We start from the raw sequence: 23,912 nt of genomic DNA on the forward strand, positions 1-23,912 counted from the left end.
CTTCACAATGCTAGTTTCTGTGTTGATTTGAAGTGTTTTGGGTACAAGCCAAGGGTTAGGGCTTTTTGAGGCTCTTAGATTTAGATGGTTCTCAGTGACATGTGCAGGGTTGGGTACTATACACAGGTGAGCAGGGTTTGTTTTGGGCTGTAGGTATAGAGCTTCTGTGGCCCAGATAAAAATGTAAGAATAGCCCCTTGTTGGGACTCTAGCTTCTCCAAACCTGCACTGCAGAACAATCATCCATGTACAGTTGGACCTTATATGAGACTGCCCTATCTACCCATCATTTACATAGTACATTGGTTTTGGTCTTCTAGGGACTCCCCTCTCAACCTCAGTTCTTGAGAATTAACTTCATTGCCAGCACAGGGTTTTTGTTTTGTGTGTGTGTGTGTGTGTGTGTGTGTGTGTGTGTGTGTGTGTGTCAGGGAGGGGTGGAAAGAGAGGGAGGAGGGATTTTTTTTTTTTTAGTTGAGATTTTTGTTTTAGTTGTAGATGGACACAATACCTTTATTTTATTTGTTTATTTTTATTTTATTTTTTTAGTGTGGTGTGGGGGATTGAACCCAGTGCTTTACACATGCCAGGCAAGGGCTCTAACCACTGAGCCACAACCCCATCCTGAGGGAGAGAATTTTTAAAGTCTATGGGGAAGGATGCACATGGTGGAAATCTGAGACTGTTCTCTGGATTTTCCCTCTTTGGTTTTGGGAAGTCTTCATGATTTTGTATAACAGTATGAAACAATCATAGCTTTTTCCATTTTCATTTTATAGTTTGTCCCTTTTTGGGAGTCTACTTCTAAATGAACAAACACTAGAAATTGTCTCCTACGTTTATAAAGTGTTCTGAACAATTTAAGCTAAATGAACACTTTGTTTTTTGGGGGGTGGATAGCAAGAAGATTATATATATTTATACATTTTTTTCCAGCAAGGGTACTTAACAACATCTATTTAAAATTAATGGCTTTTAAAAAGATTAAGTTGTACTTAACAATTGTCTTTAGAAAATTTCTTAAAAAGGGAGGGTTTGCTAGAAACACAGGATATTGGTGACAGGCAAAATTTGTCTTGATAAGAGAGAGAGAGATAATAGAATTGAACAGAGAATACATAATAGAGAAATAAAGTGAAAACACTTTGGATTGACATTTTTTGATTTTGAACACTAATAAGAACACAAGTTTTTTTGTATAGAAAATAATTGAACTTTTCAATATTATTATACAATATTATTATACAATATTATTATTATGTATAGAAAATAATTGAACTTTTCAATATTATTATACAGCTTCTTCTGTTTTGTTGGGTTTTCTAACACCAAGATCCTGAACCTTCTGGGCATGTACACCCTGTGTTTATTTTGGTCAGTGTCATTTTACCAAGGGTTGGATACTTACTCTGAGGCGGTATGTTGGGGCTTCTTTGGATCCCATTGGTACTTGTTCTGTGGTTGTGTATCAGTGCTATTTAGGGAAAATGGTTCCATACAATGAAAACAGACTATTTTACCATTCACTTGGAATTATTATTATTATTATTATTATTATTTTACATTTAAATGTAAATTATTTTGGCTTTTGTTCAAACTATTTCAGGCAGTTTTTACCGCAATCAATGCACATAGCTTAAGAGTCACAGAGGGGCCAGGTTGGAGGGGGTAACTTCATTCATGCAAATTTTAAGATAGGAACTTTCAAAGTTGTTTTAGTTTTGTGAAGATTAAAAAAGTGCAGTTCTACTTTCTCAACTTCTCATCTTTGTAAAAGGCCAGGAAGTTTGCACTATTTTTTCCTTCAATTTTACTTTTTCTATTTCTTAAACAAAGTGAAGTAAGAATTCGACAGTCACATTTTAAGTATTCCTATACTTAATAACATTGGAATCTTAGAACATGTTGAACACACAAACTGGTTGCTGGGTTTGTTAATAGATTTTTGTCTTAGTTACAGATATTAGTTCATTCAATGTCTTGTTGAATGTTGAGTACTTGTTATGGCCCAGATAGAAAAAGTATGGAGGTGATCATCAGTAAAATCAGCCACATCCTGATTTATGTGTGGAGTTTTAAACCTTGTATTTCCTAAGAAGAGTTTCATCTCCAAATGCATTAGTTTCATCTGCAAAGCCCAGGAATTGGAATTTTACTCATAAAGTTATTATTTCCCTGTAGTCTTTATAAGGACAGAAAAACAAAAGTAAAAGGGAAAAAACCAGTGCATAGTAAATTTCCATATGATGCAGAAAATTGATGACTTTTAGTTTTTGTAATAAACCTAATGTTATAAAAAGGACAATTGGAATTTTTAGAATTCCAGGATTATTGTAGATTTATTAATTCACTGGAATGAATTTTTTTATTATTTTATTGGTGCATTATGATACATAATAGGGGCTTTTTTGTTGTTTTGATGCTGTGGATCCAACCCAGGGCCTTATGTAAGGCAAACACTCTACCAACTGAGCTATATCTCCAGCCCTATAGGGGATTCTTTAGGTTGTATTCTTTTTTTTTTTTTTTTAAAGAGAGAGAGAGAGAGAGAATTTTTAAAAATTATTTATTTCTTAGTTTTCGGTGGACACAACATCTTTATTTTATTTTTATGTGGTGCTGAGGATCGAACCCAGCACCCTGCGCATGCCAGGCAAGCGCTCTACCGCTTGAGACACATCCCCAGCCCTAGGTTGTATTCTTACATGCACATCACATAATACAATCAACCTCATTCTGGAATGAATTCCTTTATAAAATGAAAATTCTACTAGTCACGCTAAATATACTGTCTTGTAAGTTCAATTTATATTGATTACATATCCCTAAATCAAGGCATATTTCCAGATTTGTTTTGCTGTGAAATGTGGGTAGCCTAACCCTTAATCTATGGATCTGGTATTGGTTTCTTTCAGGTAGGAAACACGTTTTCTGATAGATGATATCTGTGAAGAGCAAGAGTTTGTGTTGTTTCACACTGTAAAAAAAATAAAATTGGTGTCTCTCATTGCAGTTTTTTTTTTTTTTTGCCTTTTAATCAAGACTAATTTAAAGGAGGAAGACAGATGTTTCTCCACTTCATTTTTATTTAAATGTACCACTTGGGATTTGAAGCTTCCTCACTTATTCTGTTTGTTTGGACTATTTTCTTTTCTTTCTTGCTTTTTTTTTTTTTAATGGCTTGATCCCAAAAAAATGGAATGAAAAAATTTAGTAAAAGCTTTGTTGTTTGAAATTGCAGGGTGCTGTGAGAATTATTGTAAATCCCCAGTGTCTCCTTGTCTGCCCTCAGTTCTCCTATTTTTGGTAATGATACACACAGTCATTTTAGAAAACTTTGCTGTGTTCATTTTTACTGTGCCTTTTCCAGAGGCCATGTGCCAGAAGCAATAGCAGCCAAACACCGCCAAGTCCTAGGAGTAAACTCAGACTTCTTCTCTCAAATACTGCTACTTGAAATTTGCATAAACGTTGCGGGGAGGAGGGGGGACCCTGTATAATTCTTCTTCACATATTTTAGGAACCCCAACCATTCAAGTCTTCTGAGTGAGCTGTGGATCTGCAACAGAGAATCATGTGAGATAGACAACAGAAGCTTATTTGAAGAGGCTACAAAGCAACAAGTAATACCAATTTTAAACTATTACATGTCAAAGCAACAAGTGAAACACATTGAAGGTTACTCAGATTACACTGTCTTGGGTACCAGAATTAATTACTCATGTTAGAAATTCCTAAAACAAAGGGAGTCTTTTAAGCCAGTGATATGTAGCTGGCATGGTACTGGAAAACCTAGGGAATATCAAGGAGGAGGATTTTGTGGAGTTTGGACACTTCTAGCCTATCCCTAAAAGAGATAAATTCCTGAGGCACTGGAACTGGTAAAAATCAATGACAGCTTATTTTGTTGTTTGCAGTATTTGTATATAGTTGAGTCTGATAGGCTTGAATAAACACACTAGAGGCTTGTCTGGATTGAGTTAAGATTTTTGTTAAACAGCAAGAGTTTGTGTTGTTTCTTCAAGGCTCTTTGTGGGTGATTCTGAGATGGATATTAGTAGTAATAAGAGCAGTTTTTATTTCATTCATATTTTTCTTACATTTATTTGGGTCATAGCTTCTCAGCCCCTACTCCTCTAACTTCCCACCATTACATTGTAAGGAGCATATGACCAGGGATTGTTTTATTCATGTTTGATTTCCATGCATTGCCTAATAAAGGGCCATGCTCATAATATAGTTCTTCAACAAATATTAGTGGAATTCTTTTTATTAAAGATGAACAACATTTTTGCTTATGTAGTGTTTGTTTTACCTTTAGTAAATCTTAGTCAATCACTTCTCTTTATTCCTGCAATGCTATATATATAGCATTGCAGGAATAATATATATATATATATATATATTTTTTTTTTTTTTTTGGTACTGGGAATTGAACACAGGGGTACACAAACCTTGAGCCACATACCTAGTCCTTTTTTGTATTTCATTTACAGGCAGGGTCTCACTGAATTGCTTAGGGCCTTGCCAAGTTGCTGAGGCTGTCTTTGAACTTGTAATCTTTTGCCTTAGCCTCCTGAGGCTCTGGGATTAGAGGTGTATGCCACTGCGCCTGACCACTATTCCTTTTTAAAAGAAGAAGAATGAGTTCTGTTTTGTCTTGTTTGTGGCAATTTGTTATGTCTTTTATTAGACTGCTAGTGATGGCAGTTGGGAAGAATTTATTCCATTTATTGGTATAATATCCTATGTTAAATTATGCTATTTCCTTGTAAGTTCCCTTGCTTAACACAACCCAGGAGTTTAACCTCCCACCGAGAGTAGAAGCTGCAACTCTGACCACATCCATCCAAGTTCTAACCCTTGCCTTCCTCCCTTGCTTGTCTTCTTTTTCTATCCTTTTGTTTAGTAACTTCTGGCTGTGTAGGCCTGGAATGCCAGTCTCATTACCACCTAAGGGCTTTCCACTTGTCCTCTCCTCTTCTTGGAGTGATCTTCCTCCTATCTTCATGACTTTTGTCCACTTCACTCTCAGCCCAAAGGATACCTCCTCAGGTAGGCCTTTTCTGCACACTTTAGAAAGTATTCCCCAGCTCCCTCAGCCATCATGACTGCTTTGTATCCCATTGCTGGGTTTTGTTTCTAACAGGATATATCACTGTCTGAAATGGCTTTATGTAGTTTTTTATTTGTTATCCATTTTTTTTCCCCTAATACAAATAAGGATCACGAGGGTGATCTGTTAGCCATGGTATTCCTGAAATCAGGGCACACACCTGCTCATAGCAGATGCTCTGTGAGTCTGTTGTGAACTAGTGTGCTAGTCTTGAAGCACACTATGTTGAAAAATGTTCAAATTGGAAATTGGCTTCTAGATTTTGTGTTACTTTGCCAAGTGATAGAGCAATGACATTGAAATCCACTACTTCTGTTTTCTTGTTTGTTTGTTTATTTTTTTGAGTTGGGGAGGAGCATGCACAAGCACACACAGATACAGTAAGATTGATCTCACTCAGCCAGTATTTTTTTTTATTTAAATTTTTAAAAATTATTTTTAGTTATATACAACACCAGGATACACTCTGACATAGTTATACTGTCATGGAATACAACCTGCTCCCTGTCTTTCCACTCCATTATCCTCTTCAATCCATGTACAGTTGATTTATTTTTTAAAAATAAGCTAGTGTCCCCTGTGGATACACCCAATGTGGAATGGACTATGCCACATCCATGTATGCACATACAAAAGTTCAGTCAGATTCATGCCATTATTCTTCCATTTTTCTGTCCCTTCTTCCTTCTCCTCAACCTGAGGAGGCCGCCTAGGTTGTCTCCATTGCTTAGCTATTGTGAATTGTGCTGCTGTAAATATTGATGTGGCTATATCACTGTAGAATGCTGATTTTAGATCCTTTGAATATATACTGAGGAATGGAGTAACAGGGCCAAATGGTGGTTCCATTCCTAGTTTTTTAAAGAATCTCCATACTGCTTTCCATTGGTTGTTAATTTGTATTCCCACCAACAATGTATGAGTGTACCTTTTTCCCCTGCATCCTCATCAATATTTATTATTTGTATTCTTTAAAAAATTTTTGTTTTGAAGTTGTAGATGGACAGAATGCCTTTATTTTATTTGTTGTTTTTTATGTAGTGCTGAGGATTGAACCTAGTGTCTCATGCATGCTAGGCAAGCACTCTGCCACTGAGCTACAGCCCCAGTCCCTATTTGTATAATTGCCATTCTGACTGGAGTGAGGTAAATTCTCAATGCAGTTTTGATTTGCCTTTACCTAATCGCTAGAGATGTTGAACATTTTTCCATAATATTTGTTGACCATTTGTGTTTTTTAAGAAGTGTCTGTTTAATTCTTTCAGCTAGTATTTATTAAGTATCTACTGTGTGTGATGTAAGAAGAAAATTTGAGGAAAACACTCTGAGTGGCTTCTGTCTTGAAACCATTGAAGCATCAGCCTAACCATCTGTTCTCTGTGATTTGATTTAGTATTTTGTTTTCATTCTACAAATATTAAGATGCCTTCAGTTTCATTGTTAAAATTAAATGTATGTTGGAAAAAAGAAAATTAAAGTTTGAGATGAGATCTTTCCCAGTCTCATCTTAATCATTTTGGATTATCAAAGTTTTCACTTCTACAAATAATTACAGTATTCATTTAGAAAGAGCCCCAGGTAAAGTCATGAGTCTCGAATTTTACTTTATTTTTATTTTTATTATTCAGACAGTATATCTAGATATTTTAAGACCTGTGGAGGAGTGTATGGTTTTAGGAGACACTTACATCTTCTCAGTGCCTGTATTCTTAGCATGTGGTTCCTCAGACCTGTATTATTAGCATCTCCTGGGATCTTGTTAGGCATGTAGATTCTCAGGCGCCCTCTAGGTCTACTCAATCAGAAACTGTGGGGGTTGGGTCTGGCACTGTGTTTTAACAAGCCCTTCAGGTGATTCTGATGCATACTAGAGTTTGAGGACCGTGGTATAATAAATGTTAAAGGTTCAAAGTAGCATGATCCCACAAATCAGTCAAACAGCATTAATTATTAGCCTTGTAAGTCCGCCTCCTTTTCAGTCACGAATTGGATTGGTTCACTAAGGCTAGGCTATAAAGTTATTTGCTAGGTTGATTGCCACATATTGACTTTGGGTTGTTTGTATTTCTCTGAACCTGTCACAACTATAATGATTTGCCAGGACACTTAATAGGAACAGACTGTGATCCCCCCGCCCCCACCACAGTTTTCTGAGTCATGGATGGCTGGGTCCTGGATAGGTTTCTCCAAGTATGGGGCATGTTGTTTATGTTCTTTTAACACAGGAGAGTCATTGTTGGATCACAGGGACCTTCAGGGGCATTTAGTCCACCTCCAGATTGGTTTACCTATAGGGAATTGAGCCCTTTGAGATTGTGCCTTGCTTGCAATGGCGTAGGAAGGTATAGTTGAGGCAGGAATTTAGGTCTCCTGCCTTCCTCCACTGCATGGGGATTCTCACAGGAACCAGCACCTTGCTTTGTGCCTGCAGGACTTTTCCTTTCCTATGAGAGTTTTCCTTTTTATTTAAAGGAGAAGGGCAAATAGAGAAAAGCCAGGAAGTTCTCACTGAAACTAATAAAAGTGTCTAAAGAGAATAAAAAAATCAGTTTGAGAACTTTGGTATGGAGGAAATAACCTGACATTAACTGTTTTAATTATAGTTCTTGCATTGGGCTTATCAGTGTGGGAAGAGGGAGCACTTGAGCCTTACAGGGAAGTGGGACATGGGCAAGAAGATGACCCTCTTTCTGAATCTGCCTGTTCCGCCCACAGCCCAGTGACTGCTTATGTGATCCCAGCAGCTGTTATGGAAATGGTTTTGGGACTTAGGAAGAGACATGGGTCTTAGGCTCAGCACTGCCATCAGCTAGTGGGGTGATATCTATGAGGGGACTTCTTAATGTCCCTGGCCTCCACTTTTTGGTAAATGGGTGTGATAATGCCTACCCTGCCCTTCCTGTGAGGACCAGTGTCAGGCAGTGGGAAGCAGAGTAGTTAAGAGCACAGTTTCTAGATTCAGACTCCTTAGGTTCATTAGTGTAATAGTAATCAAGTCAGGTGCCCTCTGTGGAATACATAAAGTTAAATTAACAACTTTTTATAGTTGTTGTGAGGATAGAATTAATGTATGTATATTAGGATAGTAACTGGTATTTAGTAAGTGCTACATTGTGTTTGCTACTATCATTGTCATTACTATTTTTTAAACAGCATTATTTTAAAGGATGAGATAAGGTTTCTGTAAACATGTTCTCAGATTATTCCACTTCTTGGTGCAGTACTGGGCTAATGAAGGGTCCTTATGTAGTATGTCAGAGGACTTGCTCTGACATCCAGCTTGTACCTAGGCTCTCTGGGAAAAGAAGTTGATTTTGCTGTTGGGATGGGCAAGCTTATAGTCTCTGATACTGCACAGTTTATATATAGAACGTTGTGGCTAGAGAAACTCAAATGTGGGGACTTCCCAGTTTTGCTTTCAAGTATTTGTATATGTACATCTTAGGAGATGGACATCTTCATGGTCTCCAAGAATGGAGTTTTTGAACTTTGATTTCAATTGTTAGATTAAGTTTCTTTCTGTCTTTCCTGTCTAATTGTCTTTAGGATTAATGATATGCATTTTGGTGATGAAAATTCTGACTCTTAAAGCTAAAACAATTAAGAAACTGTAAATTTCTGACAAGTGCATGGCAGATTGGGATGGACTTTCCTGGCTGAAATCAGTGAAAGTTTCTACTAGTGCAGTTTCTTTTCTGAGTAGTCTGATTTATTTTATTTTATTATTTTTTAAGATACACAACAACAGTGGAATGCATTACAATCCTTATTATACATATAGAGCACAATTTTTCGTATCTATGTATATAAAGTATGTTTACGTCAATTTATGCCATTATACATGTACTTTTTTTGTAAGATAGTAGAGTGTATTTTGACATGTTATGGATACATGGAGTGTAACTTCCCATTCTTGTGGTTGTACATGATGTGGAGTTACATTGGTCATGTATTCATGTACGAACATAGGAAAGTTATGTCCCATTCATTCTACTGCCTTCCTGTTCTCATCCCCACTTCCTTCCCTTCATTCCCCTTTGTCTAATCCAATGAACTTCTTCTATTCTTCTCCCCACTCCTTATTATGTGTTAGCATTTACACATCAAATCCATACATCATTTGCCTTTTTTTTTTTTTTTGGATTGGCTTATTTCACTTAGCATGATAGTCTCCAGTTTCATCCATTTACCAGCAAATACCATAATTTTATTTCTTTTTATGGCTGAATAATATTCCATTGTGTATTTATATATATATATATATATATATATATATATACACACACACACACACACACACACACACACACACCACTTTTTCTTTATCCATTCATCTGTTGAAGGGCACCTAGGTTCGTTCCAGAGCTTTGCTATTGTGAATTGAGCTACTATAAACATTGATGTGGCTGTGTCACAGTAGTATACGTCCTTTGGACGTATACCGAGAAGTGGGATGACTGGATCCAATAGTGGTTCCATTCCAAGTTTTCTAGGAATCTCCATACTGCTTTCCAGAGTAGATACATCAATTTGCAGTTCTCATTTTGTTAACTTCTGTTCTCCCTTCCTCTACAATCTCTATTCATGATTTACTCCCTTTTTGTGAGCCTTTATAATTAGAGATTATGTTTTATTCATTAATATATATTCAAAAATTTCTCCTTTTTCCCCCTGGGTCCTAGGAGAGTGTATACTAGGCTTTCAATTTCTGTTTGTTGAATGGATATTATTGATATTTCTGATTTTTTTTTTGTGTGTGAAGTGTTTTAAACTTTCAGCTCAGGGCTAAATAACTCCTAATATGGTGACATAGTATCTACCTAGGTCTTCTAAACATTCATTTATAAATTCTAATATTGCTCTATCTGAAGTATCCAAATCTCAAGATGGTTATGACATGCCATGGATGTTATAGATTAAAGTGTCTTACTGTCTATCTCTGGGAGAGAGATCTAATAGCCAGAGATACAGAAACACAGAGAAATAAAAGCATATAAGACCACAAAAGTAGTTCATGTGGGAAGACACTTGTGGAATGAATTTTTCTGCTTTTATGAATTTAGAAGCTAAAAGATAAACTGATTAAAACTTGAGGGGAAACCCAGATCAGATTAGATGTGGGGATCAGTGTTGATGAGGATCTCATTTGGTGTTGAGGGTTATGATTAGTGACTAATTTCTGTTATATGTATGTTTCTTGTTTTCAGCATTGCAGTGTCGAGATGGCTATGAGCCCTGTGTTAATGAAGGAATTTGTGTTACTTATCACAATGGCACTGGCTACTGCAAGTAAGTTTTTCTCTTCACATATTTTCTTTTTATACAGTAGGATACTGGACAATATTTGTTTTTTTATTTTTAATATTTCTATGAAATGTTATTGGTTTTTATACTTTGCTGATAGTTTTAGTGGGTGATGAATCTAGAAGGATGTGGATGTCAGATAAATGGTCAATAAGAAATTTTTACTATCTTACCATTATATTTTGCCTTATGAAAAAAGACTTCATAGAATGGAGACTATTAGAGAAAAGAAAGGGGATCAGGTGGAGAGGCGGGGAAGAAGAAGGGGAAAATGAGGCTTGAAATGATAAAAATATGTTTATGAATGTATAGATATGCCACAGTGAAACCCATTGTTCTATGTAATTAATATGCATTAATAAAAAATTAAAAAAGGAATTTTTAGTGAGTGGCTAATTAATACATATTGAGTGTGTTCTCTTATATTTTTCAGTTTGAAACATAGCCTTAGAATCTCTTCTCATCTATGATCTTATTTTCAAGATAAACTCTAAATAGATAGTAACTTTAATTCTGCCCAGTGTAATATTATAATCATATGAAATTTTCCTCCCGTTATAAAAAAATCCAGTTCTGAAAGTGAGACTGTGAAGGAGGAAGATGTATAAGATGTATATGCTGTGACCCTTCATTAGCCCAGTATATGCATGTGTAAGGTTGGGGCAGGGCTGTGAGTGGGCATCCTATGGGGTTAAATCACTGTTGAGGAAGGAGGAGGGATAGGGTAGGCTGTGCCATCTAGTTTTTGACTCAAGAGCATTTCTTTTCTTTTTCTCCAGCCTTGTAGTCTCTCCAGACTTCCTCCCTCCCTCCCTACCTACCTACCTACTTCCTTCCTCCCTCCCTCCCTCCCTTCCTTCCTCCTTCCTTCCTTCACGACAACAGTGGAATGCATTACAATTCGCCAGACTTCTTGTTTGAGGAAAGCTGTGAGATAATTTCATAAACAGCTTCTTTATATTTTCTATAGATCTTTTTTTTAACCTTAACTGAAAAGTTTTGATAATAAAGTATCATTATATTTATTTCAGGGAAAATGTTGGAAAAATAAGATTTGATAATATTTGTCTTCTTTTTCTTCATATAATTGTAAAATTTTTGCCAGTTGAGTCCATTCTGACACCAGGATCTAACTTTTTTAATGTCACATTTATTTTTTTTCCCAAGTCAGAAACAGTTTTCTTTAACAAAGTGAAAATATTTTAAGCTGTGATGACAGTAAAGCTTAACAATAGTTTGTTTGGATTGAAATAAAGATAACATTGGAAATGAAAGATTTTATGTAACTGATTATGGACTGCTCACTTGGTTTTTCTAGCTGACAAAGAAAACATGTGGTGTATTCTCCTCTAAGAATGGAACTACAACTGGAGATAATAAGGGAGGGAACTTAATACCTTAGAATTGGTCACTGAAATCTTGTTTAGTCTCTTAGAGGCATCTGGTGCCTTTGTTGCTTGCTTGCCTTGTTATTCAGTTCTGTTATTCAGTTGTCTTGTGCAGTTAACCCATTACATTGTGATTACTTGTTGATATTTTTTTCCTCTCACTAGATTATGAGGTCCTGATCTTAGGCATATTTCATGGTTAATAACTTGCACAGGACCGGCCATGTAGCTATTGCTTAACAGTGTGCTTCCTGAACTAAAAGCTCTTCAATTTATATGCCTCTTAACTGTTTTCAAAAATTAGATACTGGGGGCTGGGGTTGTGGCTTAGAGATAGAGCACTTCCTACCATGTATGAGGCACTGGGTTTGGTCCTCAGCACCACATAAAAATACAGCTCAGTTGGTAGAGTGCTTGCCTTGCATGTACAAGGCCCTGGGATCAATCCCCAGTACCACACACACACACACACACACACACACACACACACACAAAATTGTGTCCGCCTATAACTAAAAAATAAACATTAAAAAAAAAAAGATACAGGTTCTCTCCTTTTATTTATTTTATTTGCTTTAGGCAGCATCCGGAATAGTAGTACCATACAGAGAGCCAAGTTATTTGGATATAATTTGATGTGGTGATTTATGTGGGGAGAATTTCACATAGGTTCTTTTTTAAAAATATTTTTTAGTTGTAGATGAACACAGTACCTTTATTTTTTAAATTTATTTTTATGGGGTGCTAAGGATCTCAGTGCCTCACACATGCTAGGCAAGTGCTCTATCACTGAGCTACAACCGCAGCCCTCACATAGGTTCTTAATGTTGGTCTATAGATTATGATCTGCCATGGGGAGAGAAGATTTCTAGGGGAGAAAGCTCTGAGCACTTACCTGGAGAGGACAGTAAGGGTCACTTTTGTGAGGAAGCAGGTATGTGAGTTCTAGTCTCAGACTTCGTAAGCATGACCAGAGAGGCAAGGTACCTGGTATTTGCTATTGCTCAACGTGTTTCTTTCTTTTAAATATTTTTTAGTTGTCGATGGACCTTTATTTTAGTTATATATATGCGGTGCTGATTGAACCTAGTGCCTCACACACTCTACCACTGAGCCACAACCCCAGTCCCAACAATGTGTTTCTTGAAGTAAAAGATGTTCAATACATTTTCTGTGAGAAACACTACTCGGAAGCAGGGAACTTCCTTTGTGACTAACAAAAATAGAGCTACCTAAATTCTGTCACTGGGCCTGTGTTAATTGTTGATAGAATGGAATATTTATGGATATAAAATTCTGGATGGGTCAGTCAGTCCCTCTGGTATCTTCCAATCCTGCTCTGAGGGAAACAAGGTCCTTGATTGAGAAAGGGAGAATAAGAAAAAAAAAATTGGTAAAGCCATCCTTCTCATCTGAGAAATCAATATGAAGAACTGAACTTGTAAAAAGAGTGTTTACTTCAGAAAAGGTAAGATTAGCCTTTTCAGGAATGGCAAGGTCACCATCTGTACTCATAGGGAAAGCAAGAACTCACCACAGAGGCTGAGTTGATGATTCCTTCACAGAGTCTTAAGCAAAAGTAATGTGTTCCTGGTATACTTTTCAATATATCTTAATCAACCTTGCTTTTTCTTTCTTTTCTTTCCTTCCCAGGGGAAAGAAGGTAAGCCTGCTTGTTCAGTAAATATTTTCACAAAATAGTAAATAAATATTAAAATATTTAGAAAGTTTATGAAAATTATATCAGGCATGCAGGGTATGTGATTATATTTTTATTCATGAGATTGCTCAGTGGATTAAGAAAATAAAGTTGAAGCCAAATTCTTTTTTTGGAGGGTGGGAATTGGTAGAAAGTGATTTTTAAAACAGAAGATGTCTGACTACCTCTGAAGAGGGCATTGTGTTACTGACTCAGCTAAAACATAATGATTGTTTATAGAAATTACAGAAACCCTTGATAATATCACATTGACAGATGAGGATAAGTACTTTTAAAGATTGGTTTTATGCAAAGCTCTACTGTTTTTTCTCACTGTTAGAAACTTAGCTACCCTGTCAGTGTGTGATCAGATTGTGATGCCAGACAAGGGGAATCTGTGTAATCTTGCATAAAACTCAATTATTGCTGCTAAATAGTTGCTGTCAGGTTTTAATAAAGCCCTCTCACTACAAAGAGAGAAGGCATTTTATTCTCTCCCTTGTCCTACTGGGAGGTGTAAATATATAATTAAGTTTGGATGTCATTAATCACTTTCAAGTTGTTTGCTCCAGGCTTTCGAAAATAACCCATTCCAAATCCTATTTTGATTAAAAATCATGGGCAACTCAAGTTTGCTGAGATGCTGGGGGTAGGTGAGGTTATGAATTATACAGTTTATAAAATGTGTATTATAAAAACATTTATCAATTATTATTTAAAGTTTTTTTTTTCTGTCCTTAACATCTAGGTTGTCTGTGGCTATGTTTCTATCAACTTCTTCTCTTGACTGTGGGTTCAGTTGCTCTTTACTTTGAGTGTGCTTTAGTTTTTAATTATTGACTGGACATTGTGGTTGATGCATTTAAAAGGTTTTTCTACTAAAGAATGTTGAATTTTGTTTTAGTAGGCAGTTCCATTCCTGAGAGATAACCTTGATCTGATGGAGGCTTAGTTTGAGAATAGGTTTGCTTCTCTTTCTAACAGGTGAAATCTTAGTCTTGAGATGTGGTCCTTATTTCTAAGGACCCTTCAGAGAGTTCTGTGGAAAGTGTGAGGGCTTGACCAAACCCTGGAGTGTTTATCAAGGCCCACTAATTTGGCAAGGCTCTAACCAGGAGCCTTCTGCCTGCTTTTTCACTCTTGAGTTTCGTGCTTCCTCTTGGTTTCCTGAATTCCATTTGCTTCTGCATAGTGAATTGTTAAAGGATTTGAATAGAGTTCTATGCATACTTTGAGCTGCTTCTTCTGTGGTTGTCTTTTCCAGGACTTCTCTTCAAATTCCAGCTGTTTTGACAGCTCCAGATGCCTCTGGCTCTCCATCCAGTAAAACTTTCATTGTCTGCTTTCACTGTCTGTCTCCCTCTTGTGCTGTGTGGACCTGGAAGTTACCTTCACGGGAAGGCTACATGGATGTGGATTTCCTGTGGTTTGCTTCTTTTTTGCATCCCACCCCCCAGCTCACAACCCATCCAGTTTTCTGCCTACTTTTGGTTGCTCTCTGGTGTCATTAATGTTTTGACCAGTGTTTATAATTGTTATGAGCAAGAACGTTAGTTTGATTTGAGTTACTTTCCCATTATTTTTAATGATGAAACTTGAAATTATAAAGAGGTCTTTTGGAATTTCCTACACATCACTTAGGAGGTATTTAGCACAGTGTTTGTGGAACAATAAAGAGACACTTGAGTTACCCAGCTTTTGTGGATGGGTGCTTGCCGTCAAGAATCTCTACTTTTTATCTACCTAAAATGACATTTTGAAGTGCATCATTATAAATATGAAATGTTATTACAAGTTTGCATCACATTTTATCTAAATATCTGCTGTCTGTAATAAACACTAAACACTGACAGTCCTTGCCAGGATTAGGGATTAATGTCGGTAGTCTGGGCCTCCTAAATCCATCCAAGAAAACTGGAGCCATTGCCGTTGCTATCCTCTTGACAAATTCAGCTATAGTAGTAGAGAGTAGAGACACTGGGCTCTCAGAACCCAGCATGCAGTGGAGGATGCATCATTGACATTTGGGTGGTGAAGGTGCTTCCCCAGAAAGGCATTTTCAGAAGTCATAGCTGACTCAGTGTTTGCCCCTCTCAACAGATTCTCGTTATCACACTCAGTGCCGAGCAAGCAGTGTCATATCAAAGAAATCCACAGGGAGAACATCAACTGTTAAACCACTTTCTCTTTCTTCTCTACTGACACTGATCCTGCCAGCCTGGGTCCTTCATTAGCTTACCCCTAGTTAGCATAAAAAAGAAAAAAATATGTATACACCTACACATACACACACACACACACACATATATGTGTATATTTTATATAAATAAATAAATAAGTATACAAATAAATATATATAAAATATTTCTCTAAGGTGGGTTGACACACTATGGCATATATATATATATATATATATATATATATATATATATATATATAGTTGGTGGTGGTGGTGATGAGGAGACAGTTGCCTCAGGTGTGAAATTTAGAGGTCTGTTAAAGAGCTCAGTAATCAATATCAATGATATTTTAATGTCATGGTTCAAAAAATCAAAATGAATGAAAAAACATTTTTTTTCACCAAAAAAAAAATGGTGAAAAAACACCAACATTTTGAACAAGAAATGATCAGCATGACTGATTTTCTTCTTTTGCCCCAGGCTTGAGTGTAGTTCCTTTGGCACGGGTGAGTGATTAAGGCACCTGGTGACAAGCAGAGGACATAGGATTTTATGCCAGGTAGATTTGAGTTTGAGTCCTCATTCCTGCCAGCAATCAAATCTTTGACAAGTTAATGACTATAATGGTCAGCTAACATTTATTGAATACTCATTATATGCCAGTTAATGACTATAATGGTCAGCTAACATTTATTGAATACTCATTATAACCCATCCTCAGTTAGGCTCTTTAATGTACTACTTTAGTCCTTCTATGAGGCATAGTGCGTAAATCTCTGTTTTACCAATGAACATGTAGAAGCTCAGAGAGGTTAAATAGTTTGCCCCAAAACGATGTCCAAGATAAGTCTTTTTACTGATCTGAGATGTGCTCTGGGAAAATGTGCTATCATTTTGAATCTTAGTTTGCCTGTCAATAAAATGGGAACAAATTACATATTAAAGTAATTGTTCAAATAATCTGAAAAGGAATTTTAAAACATTTGAAAATATATGAAAGATATATTTTTTTAAAATCAGGAATATGATTAAAACTCTGCTTTGTGTAGTTCTGATTTTGGGCAGAAAGTGTAGCACTAACTGGGCCTGAGTACTCACTCATATAACACTGGGACCTTGCACCTACTTGTGGTTGCATGAGTGTGCTTGGACCAGGCTTGGCTAGTTCTATTTCTGAGAAGTGGCCTTTGATTGGAAAGCTCTGTGCAGTTACTAAAGATGAAAAGAAGAAGGCAGTGAAGGGGCAGATAGAGGACATTGTCTGTGAAAGTATTCTTCACTAGAGAAAACCGAATTAAAAAACTTGAAATTTCTCCTTTTTTCCTGATTAAGGGTGAACAAGTCCAGACCAATTTTATGCAGCTATGATATTAAGACAGAACAAATTCAACAACTTGATATGTTCCTGTCAGCACAGAAGTTACAAGTTGGTAAACATGGCACCTCAGTTTGCTAGTGAGTTACAAATGTACATATGTATGTTCTGTGAGGCCTTTTCTTTAGGACTTGAGAACAGTTGCGTTCCCAAGTGAGTCTTATTAACACAATGTCCTTTAAAAATCCCTCCACGTACATTGTGTCCCCGAGGGGTCTTTTAGAGGGGAATCTTGATCGACAGCTTCTTATCCACACATAGCAACAGAATTCCCATGCTCTTTTCAACTCATCTTTGTTCTTTAGATTAATACCTTCATGTATTTCAGTGTTCAGTAGAGAAGTAGCAGGAAGTTCTGAAGCTCTGCTTGGATCCTTTTCCCCATTCTGGGTAACTGCCAGTAAGCTAAATCAATTAATTTTGGCCTGTAAACCTGGCATTAATAGATATGAGTTTAGCTTGACTTCTTTCACCACAGTCTCCAGGTTAACAATAATCCTATGTGAAGTTTCCTTCTTATTGTTCAATTGTGGCTTGTCAGCACCATTCATTTCATGTAGGAATTTTTTTTTTTTGTCCCTTCTCTTGGAAGCAGAATGGAAAAATATTTCTCTTTCAGGATTTAGAGAAGCTTAATTAAGTCCTTTATTTTAATTTTATCTATATGTGCTAGCAAAGGAGTAGGGGATATCAGAATACAATAAAAATGAAAATCTTGTAGACTTTATTTGTTAAGCTAGCATAAATGTGTGGGTATGATGGAGGTTTTTATTAAGCCCTCTCTTCAATGTCCAGTAGTAGGAATTTTGTAGGTAGGAATGAAGTTTAGTATCTCTTCTACCTCCGCTGTCATACGTGTGTGTCTGTATGAGTATGTATATATGTGAGTATTATGTATGCTGTTTCTATATTTGTCCTGTTTTTTTGCCTTACATACTAATGTCAGGTAAATTGGAATTTTTCTTGGATTTCCCCAAATTTTCTAGAACCTATTTATTCATTATTAGTAACTATCACTAAGCATTTAGTCTCATATGTCTAAAATGGTTGCTGATTCTCAGACTAAGTACCATTATCATTATTAATGCAATACCTTCGATTTAAAATGTTCTTCAACAAAGTAGTCTCCTACTTGATTGTTATGAAAGGGGCTTTAGGAAAGAAAAGTGAAAGTAAAGAACAAGAAAGTTATTTAAGTGACAGGTGGTATTACTCCATGAACACATTGAACTGGAGCATTTTGTCCAAATTTTCCCCCCGAATAAATATGAAGAGAAGATTAGTGAGAAAATAGTGTGATTCGGTGTTTGTGTAGAACAGTGGTATTTAGAGTAGATTCAGGCCAGTTTCCTGCAGTTACTCTCTCTGTGACCCTGAATCCTGAATGCTGTAGGGTTAGATGGACTCTGAAGCACCATAGAATTCTCACTGTTCAGACAAAGGTTTAGTTTACATCACACTGATATTTATTGAGCAGACTACTATGCCTGATCACCATGCTGGGTGTTGTGAACAGGCAGAAAAACCACGAGGCCTATGACTGAATTATCCACAGTTGTACCATTCGAGCTTGTGTCTGTGCACGCTGTTTCTCTTGTGTGAGAAGAGTGGCAGCCCTCTGAAGTCTTGCTGGGGGGAGGACGCATACATATGTGTATAAGATAAAACAGCCTGAAGTGGCACGGAAAACAAGAACTACTGAGCATCCCATGAGGAACAACTACAATGGGACCGAAGGATTTTTGGTGCACTACTCAGATTCTAAATCTTGGAATATTATTGGAGCTGTAGGAGATGGAGTGATAGAAAAAGGATGGGTGGGGCTACTGAGGAAACTAGAAAGCACTATTAATACTTGGAGTAGTCAATACCAGTTTCTTTATTTCTTCTTCAGTGATAGAACTTCAAAACTTCTACGTTTTGGTGGCTCTTTTCTGTCTCTGCTTCCATTTGTGTGAGGTTTTAATAAGACGGTGTGTGGATTAATCTGGTTTCACAGTGACAGGGAAGCGATTTGAAAAATCATTCTTTAGCATGTGTTAGCTTTGTTTGGAGATGGAATGCCTGGAGAAAAGGGTGAGGGGAGGACCAGGGGACAGGAACAGAGGGCAGCTGGGAGCAATTACCATTCCCTTCCCCAGACCTTTTTGGCCTTGACTGTTGATTCTTGTGCTGCTGCCAGACAGAACAGCCAGGTAGGCTTGTGAACACTCTTTTGTAAGCAAACAGTCCAGGAATCTCTAGGGCAAGAAAAAGAATGGATTGTGATAGAAAAACAGAGAACAGGGCTGGTCTTCGTAGTGCTGTGTGGTTCAGTTTCTTAGCTGAGAATTCAGGTGTCTCAAACTCAGATCTCTTTTGTTCAGTAAATATTGGTGAGATTCTGTTCATTTTAGGGATCCAGAGTAAGGAAGCATCTGTTAGCCAAGTCTTTGGTTACCCCAAATTAGCTCATGTTCTTTACTGCTTGTTTCCTCTGATTATATAGTACATATCCAAACCCTCAATTATCCAGAATAAACCAGGACTGCCTATTCTGTGTGGAAAACATTTAATAGTGGTTTAAATTCTCCTGCCTAGACCATGGCAGTGCCTTAAGTCATTTAACCACTCATCCCTTTAAGATTTTGAAATGTTGGTTCTTGTGTAAGCCAGACACATTTTATTTCACCAGGCAGCTTGTCCTTTCTGAAACCTCAGTCATCCTAAAAAGTACCTCAAGAACCTCCTTGACTTTAATTTTTCTGTCTTAGTCCTATTTGTATATAATGTTTGTGGTGTCTGATGTTCTGTCTCGTATTGCTGAAACTCATATCCTTGAATTTCTGGGTCACTCTTAAAAAATGGACAAACTTGATTACTAATGAGAAGGTGACTCATTTCCTTCCAGGCAAAGGCTGACACTAACTATCAGAGTTCATAATTAGTCTCTAAAGAAACAAACTCTCTAATTACGGAGCATCACCTAGTTTTTCCTAAATTTTATGGGGATTTATGGTAGCATCATGAACTGGGGAGGCTTTTATGCTGTGTTGAGAGGATAAATGTGTAAATGAGATCTGCATAGAGGTCCTATGTGAATTTACTTAGAAAGTCCATTCTCTGTGAGTTTACAGTTAATACTTCTCAGACTGTTGACTTACACACACACACACACACACACACACACACATACACACACACACACACACACACACACACACACACGTCACTTTTTAGCCATGTGTGATTTATCAGTAAGGACTGAAGTATCTACCGCCATTCTTTGTTGAAGAAAACAGGCTGTCATATTAGCAAGTTGTTCTGGGGAAGACAGGAAGGCCTTTTTGTCCTTTCAGACTGTAGATTGCTTTTCAGTCCTCTTATCTTGTTTAAGTGTATTTGTTACTTCTTATTTGCTTCTTTTTTCCTCATGCTTCCTGTGAGGGGCCAGCTGTGCAGTGGTTCATTTACATAGGCCTGTGTTCTGTGCACTTAGAAGGTGCTTGTTAGGGAAGGTGAGGGCTGTACAACAAGGGAGACACAGGCACATTTCTTGCTCCAGGGAAATGCCACTGACTCTCAGGTACTGACAGCAGCCAGAAGCCTTACATTCTTGGGTGATATTGCTGAGGAAGTTTGAAAGCCAGGATCTTGATGGTCAACATGGTTGGGAGGTTGAAGGGACTCTGGAGAGCACCTTTCCCTTGTTTTGTATGTGAGGAATCTGAGACTTAATACAGTTAAGTGAATTGTAGTGAATTATACAGTGTAATAAGACTAGGCCATAGACTTGGATTAAGAGCTGTCTCTGCAGACCCCATTAGACAATCTGAAGATCCAGCCCTGTTTCTTTCGATTCGTAGACCAGACCTGAAAGAACTGTTATTGGTGAATACATGTATTGACATAAAATCAAAATACAAAAGCAAACAAATACTTAAGGTTTTTGTGAGATAGTTTGGAAGACTAAGCATGTTAACCTGTGCACTTTAATTTTTAAAAATTTCATGAAAGCAAACAATGTGAAAATTCTTTTGAGCTCCTTCTAAAGGAGGTCTATCCTCTAGCTCCAAGGGGCTGTGGAACATATCAAAATGGACAGTTTTACAGATAAAGTGAATGTTGGAGATTATCTGGTCTAGCATCTGATGTCTAACACATAAGGAAACTGAAGATTGGAGAGATAAAGTGACTTGTTCAAAGTTTTTAGGCTAGTGGCAAACCAGAGCTAGTCCAGAGGAAAAGCAGCCACTCTATCAAAGAGACCTGGGAACATCCTAAAGTCTTAAATAGGAGATTGAAAAAAATGTACATGCTGTCTATGTTCTTATTCAGATAAAAACCAAGCTTATAATTATTAAGTGTATAGTTATATACTTACAGTGTGTATGTGAGCCTAGAAAAGATAAATGTGTATATGTAAATTTTAAAAGTATGTTAATAAATAAATCACACGCACACATCTTGACTGCTGCTAGGAGTTTTTTGAGCAGAATGGTGCAGGAATATGTAGGGACATGAATGTTGTCTTTCCCTGGCCGGGTTCAGTGAGTGAAGAGCCTCTCCAGAGTTAATGTGGGCCGCTGTGTGCATTGAGGTTTCTGTTTTAGTGCTGTCTTTTGTTTAGACTTGGGGGTTTATTTGGAGTTTTAGCTTTGTTGAAGAGCAGATCCAGCTTGGGCCATTGCAGCTTTCAGTGTCTGTTGTGCTTGTTATGTCCATCCTTTAGTTTTGGGATAAATGTCATTTATTCACAGAGTACATTTATTTCTACTTTGAGTAAATTTGAGTATGTATGTTTGGTATGCTTGTTTGATATTTAGTTTCTCTGCTATGGAAGGCCACAAACTATTGTAATATCTAAGATTTTTTTGACCTCCAAGAATCAATTTTCTCCAATCTTTAGGCCATGGTCTTATCTCTTTAGGAAAATAGTGATGATAAGATATGGGCACCACATTTTTTACCCCCTATGTCCTCTCTTTTTATCATCTTTGGCTTTGTTTTTAAATTTTAACTTCAAATTTTGAAGTGTTAGAGATTGAATCCATGGTCTTACGCATGCTAGGCAAGAACTCTACCACGAGCCACATCCCCAGTCTTCATCTTTGGTTTCAGTGATGCAGAGATTTGATGGTTGACAATGATGATCCTTTGACCATTGGAATGCCTTTCTGAAATTAAACATTGTTCGTGATAACTGCTCTCAAATGGCCTAATTTTTAAATTTTTGAAAAAACTTTATTTATTTCAATTAGGTATATGACAGCAGAATGCATTTTGATTCATTGTACACAATTGCAGCACAACTTTCGAATGGGCGTAATTTTTAGTAAGCAGAAAAAGTTTGAGTTATAAATAAGCAAAATCCTTTGAGAATGTTTTTTGCATACACAAAAAATAGGAAGATACACCATAATGCTGTTCTGCCCTCAGAGCAGGAGCCACTTAAAAGTGCTAGGTAGTGTTTTAGCTAACTAAGTGGCAAATTGAAGATCCTGTATAGGTACTTAATATACCCATTTAAAATGTCATCTTTTAAAAAATGTAAAAACCTGTTATAGTTTCTTGGCTGATGATACAAAAATAAGTGGCAGCAAATTTAGCCTGAGGGCTATAGTGTGTCAACCCACCTTAGAGTACAAGAGCCACTTAAAATGTTTCATGTTCCTCCCACAGCAGTGGGTACAGATGGGAAGAACTATTCTTTGCAGTTAACTTTTCTTGAAATATCCATATGATATTCTTGAAGCAGATGTTGCTGAAATTAGAACAATGAATCATATCTGATTCCTCCTGTATCAGATTTTGGTTGATGCCACTTTTCTTAGTTGAGATGATCTATGCTGGACCAAGGCCAGGACCTAAACTGAGATCCTCATGAATTAGAGTGGTATTAAATCAAATAAATGTCAACTACATTTTTCTTTGACAAATAACTATTTTCATTGCCATAAAAGTCAGATATTTTCAGTAAACATCAGAAAAAGTTAACCTTTATATGGAAAAGTTTTTAGGATGATTATTGTAATGATGATGATTTTAATAATTACGATAGTGATCATCAGTGATAGAACACTTGCCAGGCATGTGTGAGGCACTGGGTTTGATCCTCAGCACTGCATGAAAATAAGCAAATAAAATAAAGGTATTGTGTCCATCTATAATTAAAAAGCTTCTGATCTAGATGAAAAAAGTAAGTCTAATCCCAATAGTGGGGCTGGTGCTTGGTGGTGCATGCTTCCAGGCATAGGCATAGATGTGCTGAGCTGCTCACACAACACTACCCGCATCATCCATGTGGGGAGAGTTTGTGGGGTTTGCTGTTGTATTTGTTGCTGAAATAATGGAAGAGTAGAATTATAGCATTATATTTTTAAAAGAATTATTTGTATGGTATCAGGTACACTTTCTCATTAGACATCATTATTTGGCTTTGCAAGGTTTCAGTTTTTTCCCATAGAGTGTTTGATTTCTTACTGTAGAGCACACACAGGTGAAGGAATTTCCAAAGTAGAGGAGCACTTTATTTTCTGGACCCATGGGTCAGACTGCGGGGGATGGGAGAGATTGTGTGTGTGCACACGTGCCTCTGTGTGTGTGTTGGCTGATTTCATAGGCTAAGAGTTATTTTCTATATGCTGTTTGAGTGTTTCTCAACTTTTCATCATTACTGCTCCTTGCCTAAAGGAGTCTTAAAATGTTATCCCCTAATTATCCCCCCTTCCCAGTATATTTGTTTACTTGTTGTGGTCCTTACCCTTTGGATGAACAAAAATCCTTATAGTATCTATGAACCTTTTTTTTTTTTTTTTAATTCTTAAGGATCAATTTTCTCTCCCTAAAATTTAGCCATTTCTTTCAAGGA

General features: G+C 36.9%; 1 protein-coding gene across 1 annotated transcript in view; it reads left to right on the plus strand.

The window, feature by feature from the left end:
• Positions 1 to 23,912, plus strand: part of Notch2 (notch receptor 2) — a 152,833-nt gene that overhangs the window by 29,564 nt on the left and 99,357 nt on the right. The window contains exon 2 of the mRNA XM_077803756.1: positions 10,324 to 10,405. Within this exon, the coding sequence (XP_077659882.1) occupies positions 10,324 to 10,405 (82 nt within the window). The remainder of the gene's footprint in view (positions 1 to 10,323; positions 10,406 to 23,912) is intronic.

The sequence above is a fragment of the Urocitellus parryii genome, chromosome 11, assembly GCF_045843805.1.
Source record: "Urocitellus parryii isolate mUroPar1 chromosome 11, mUroPar1.hap1, whole genome shotgun sequence".
Lineage (NCBI taxonomy): Eukaryota > Metazoa > Chordata > Mammalia > Rodentia > Sciuridae > Urocitellus > Urocitellus parryii.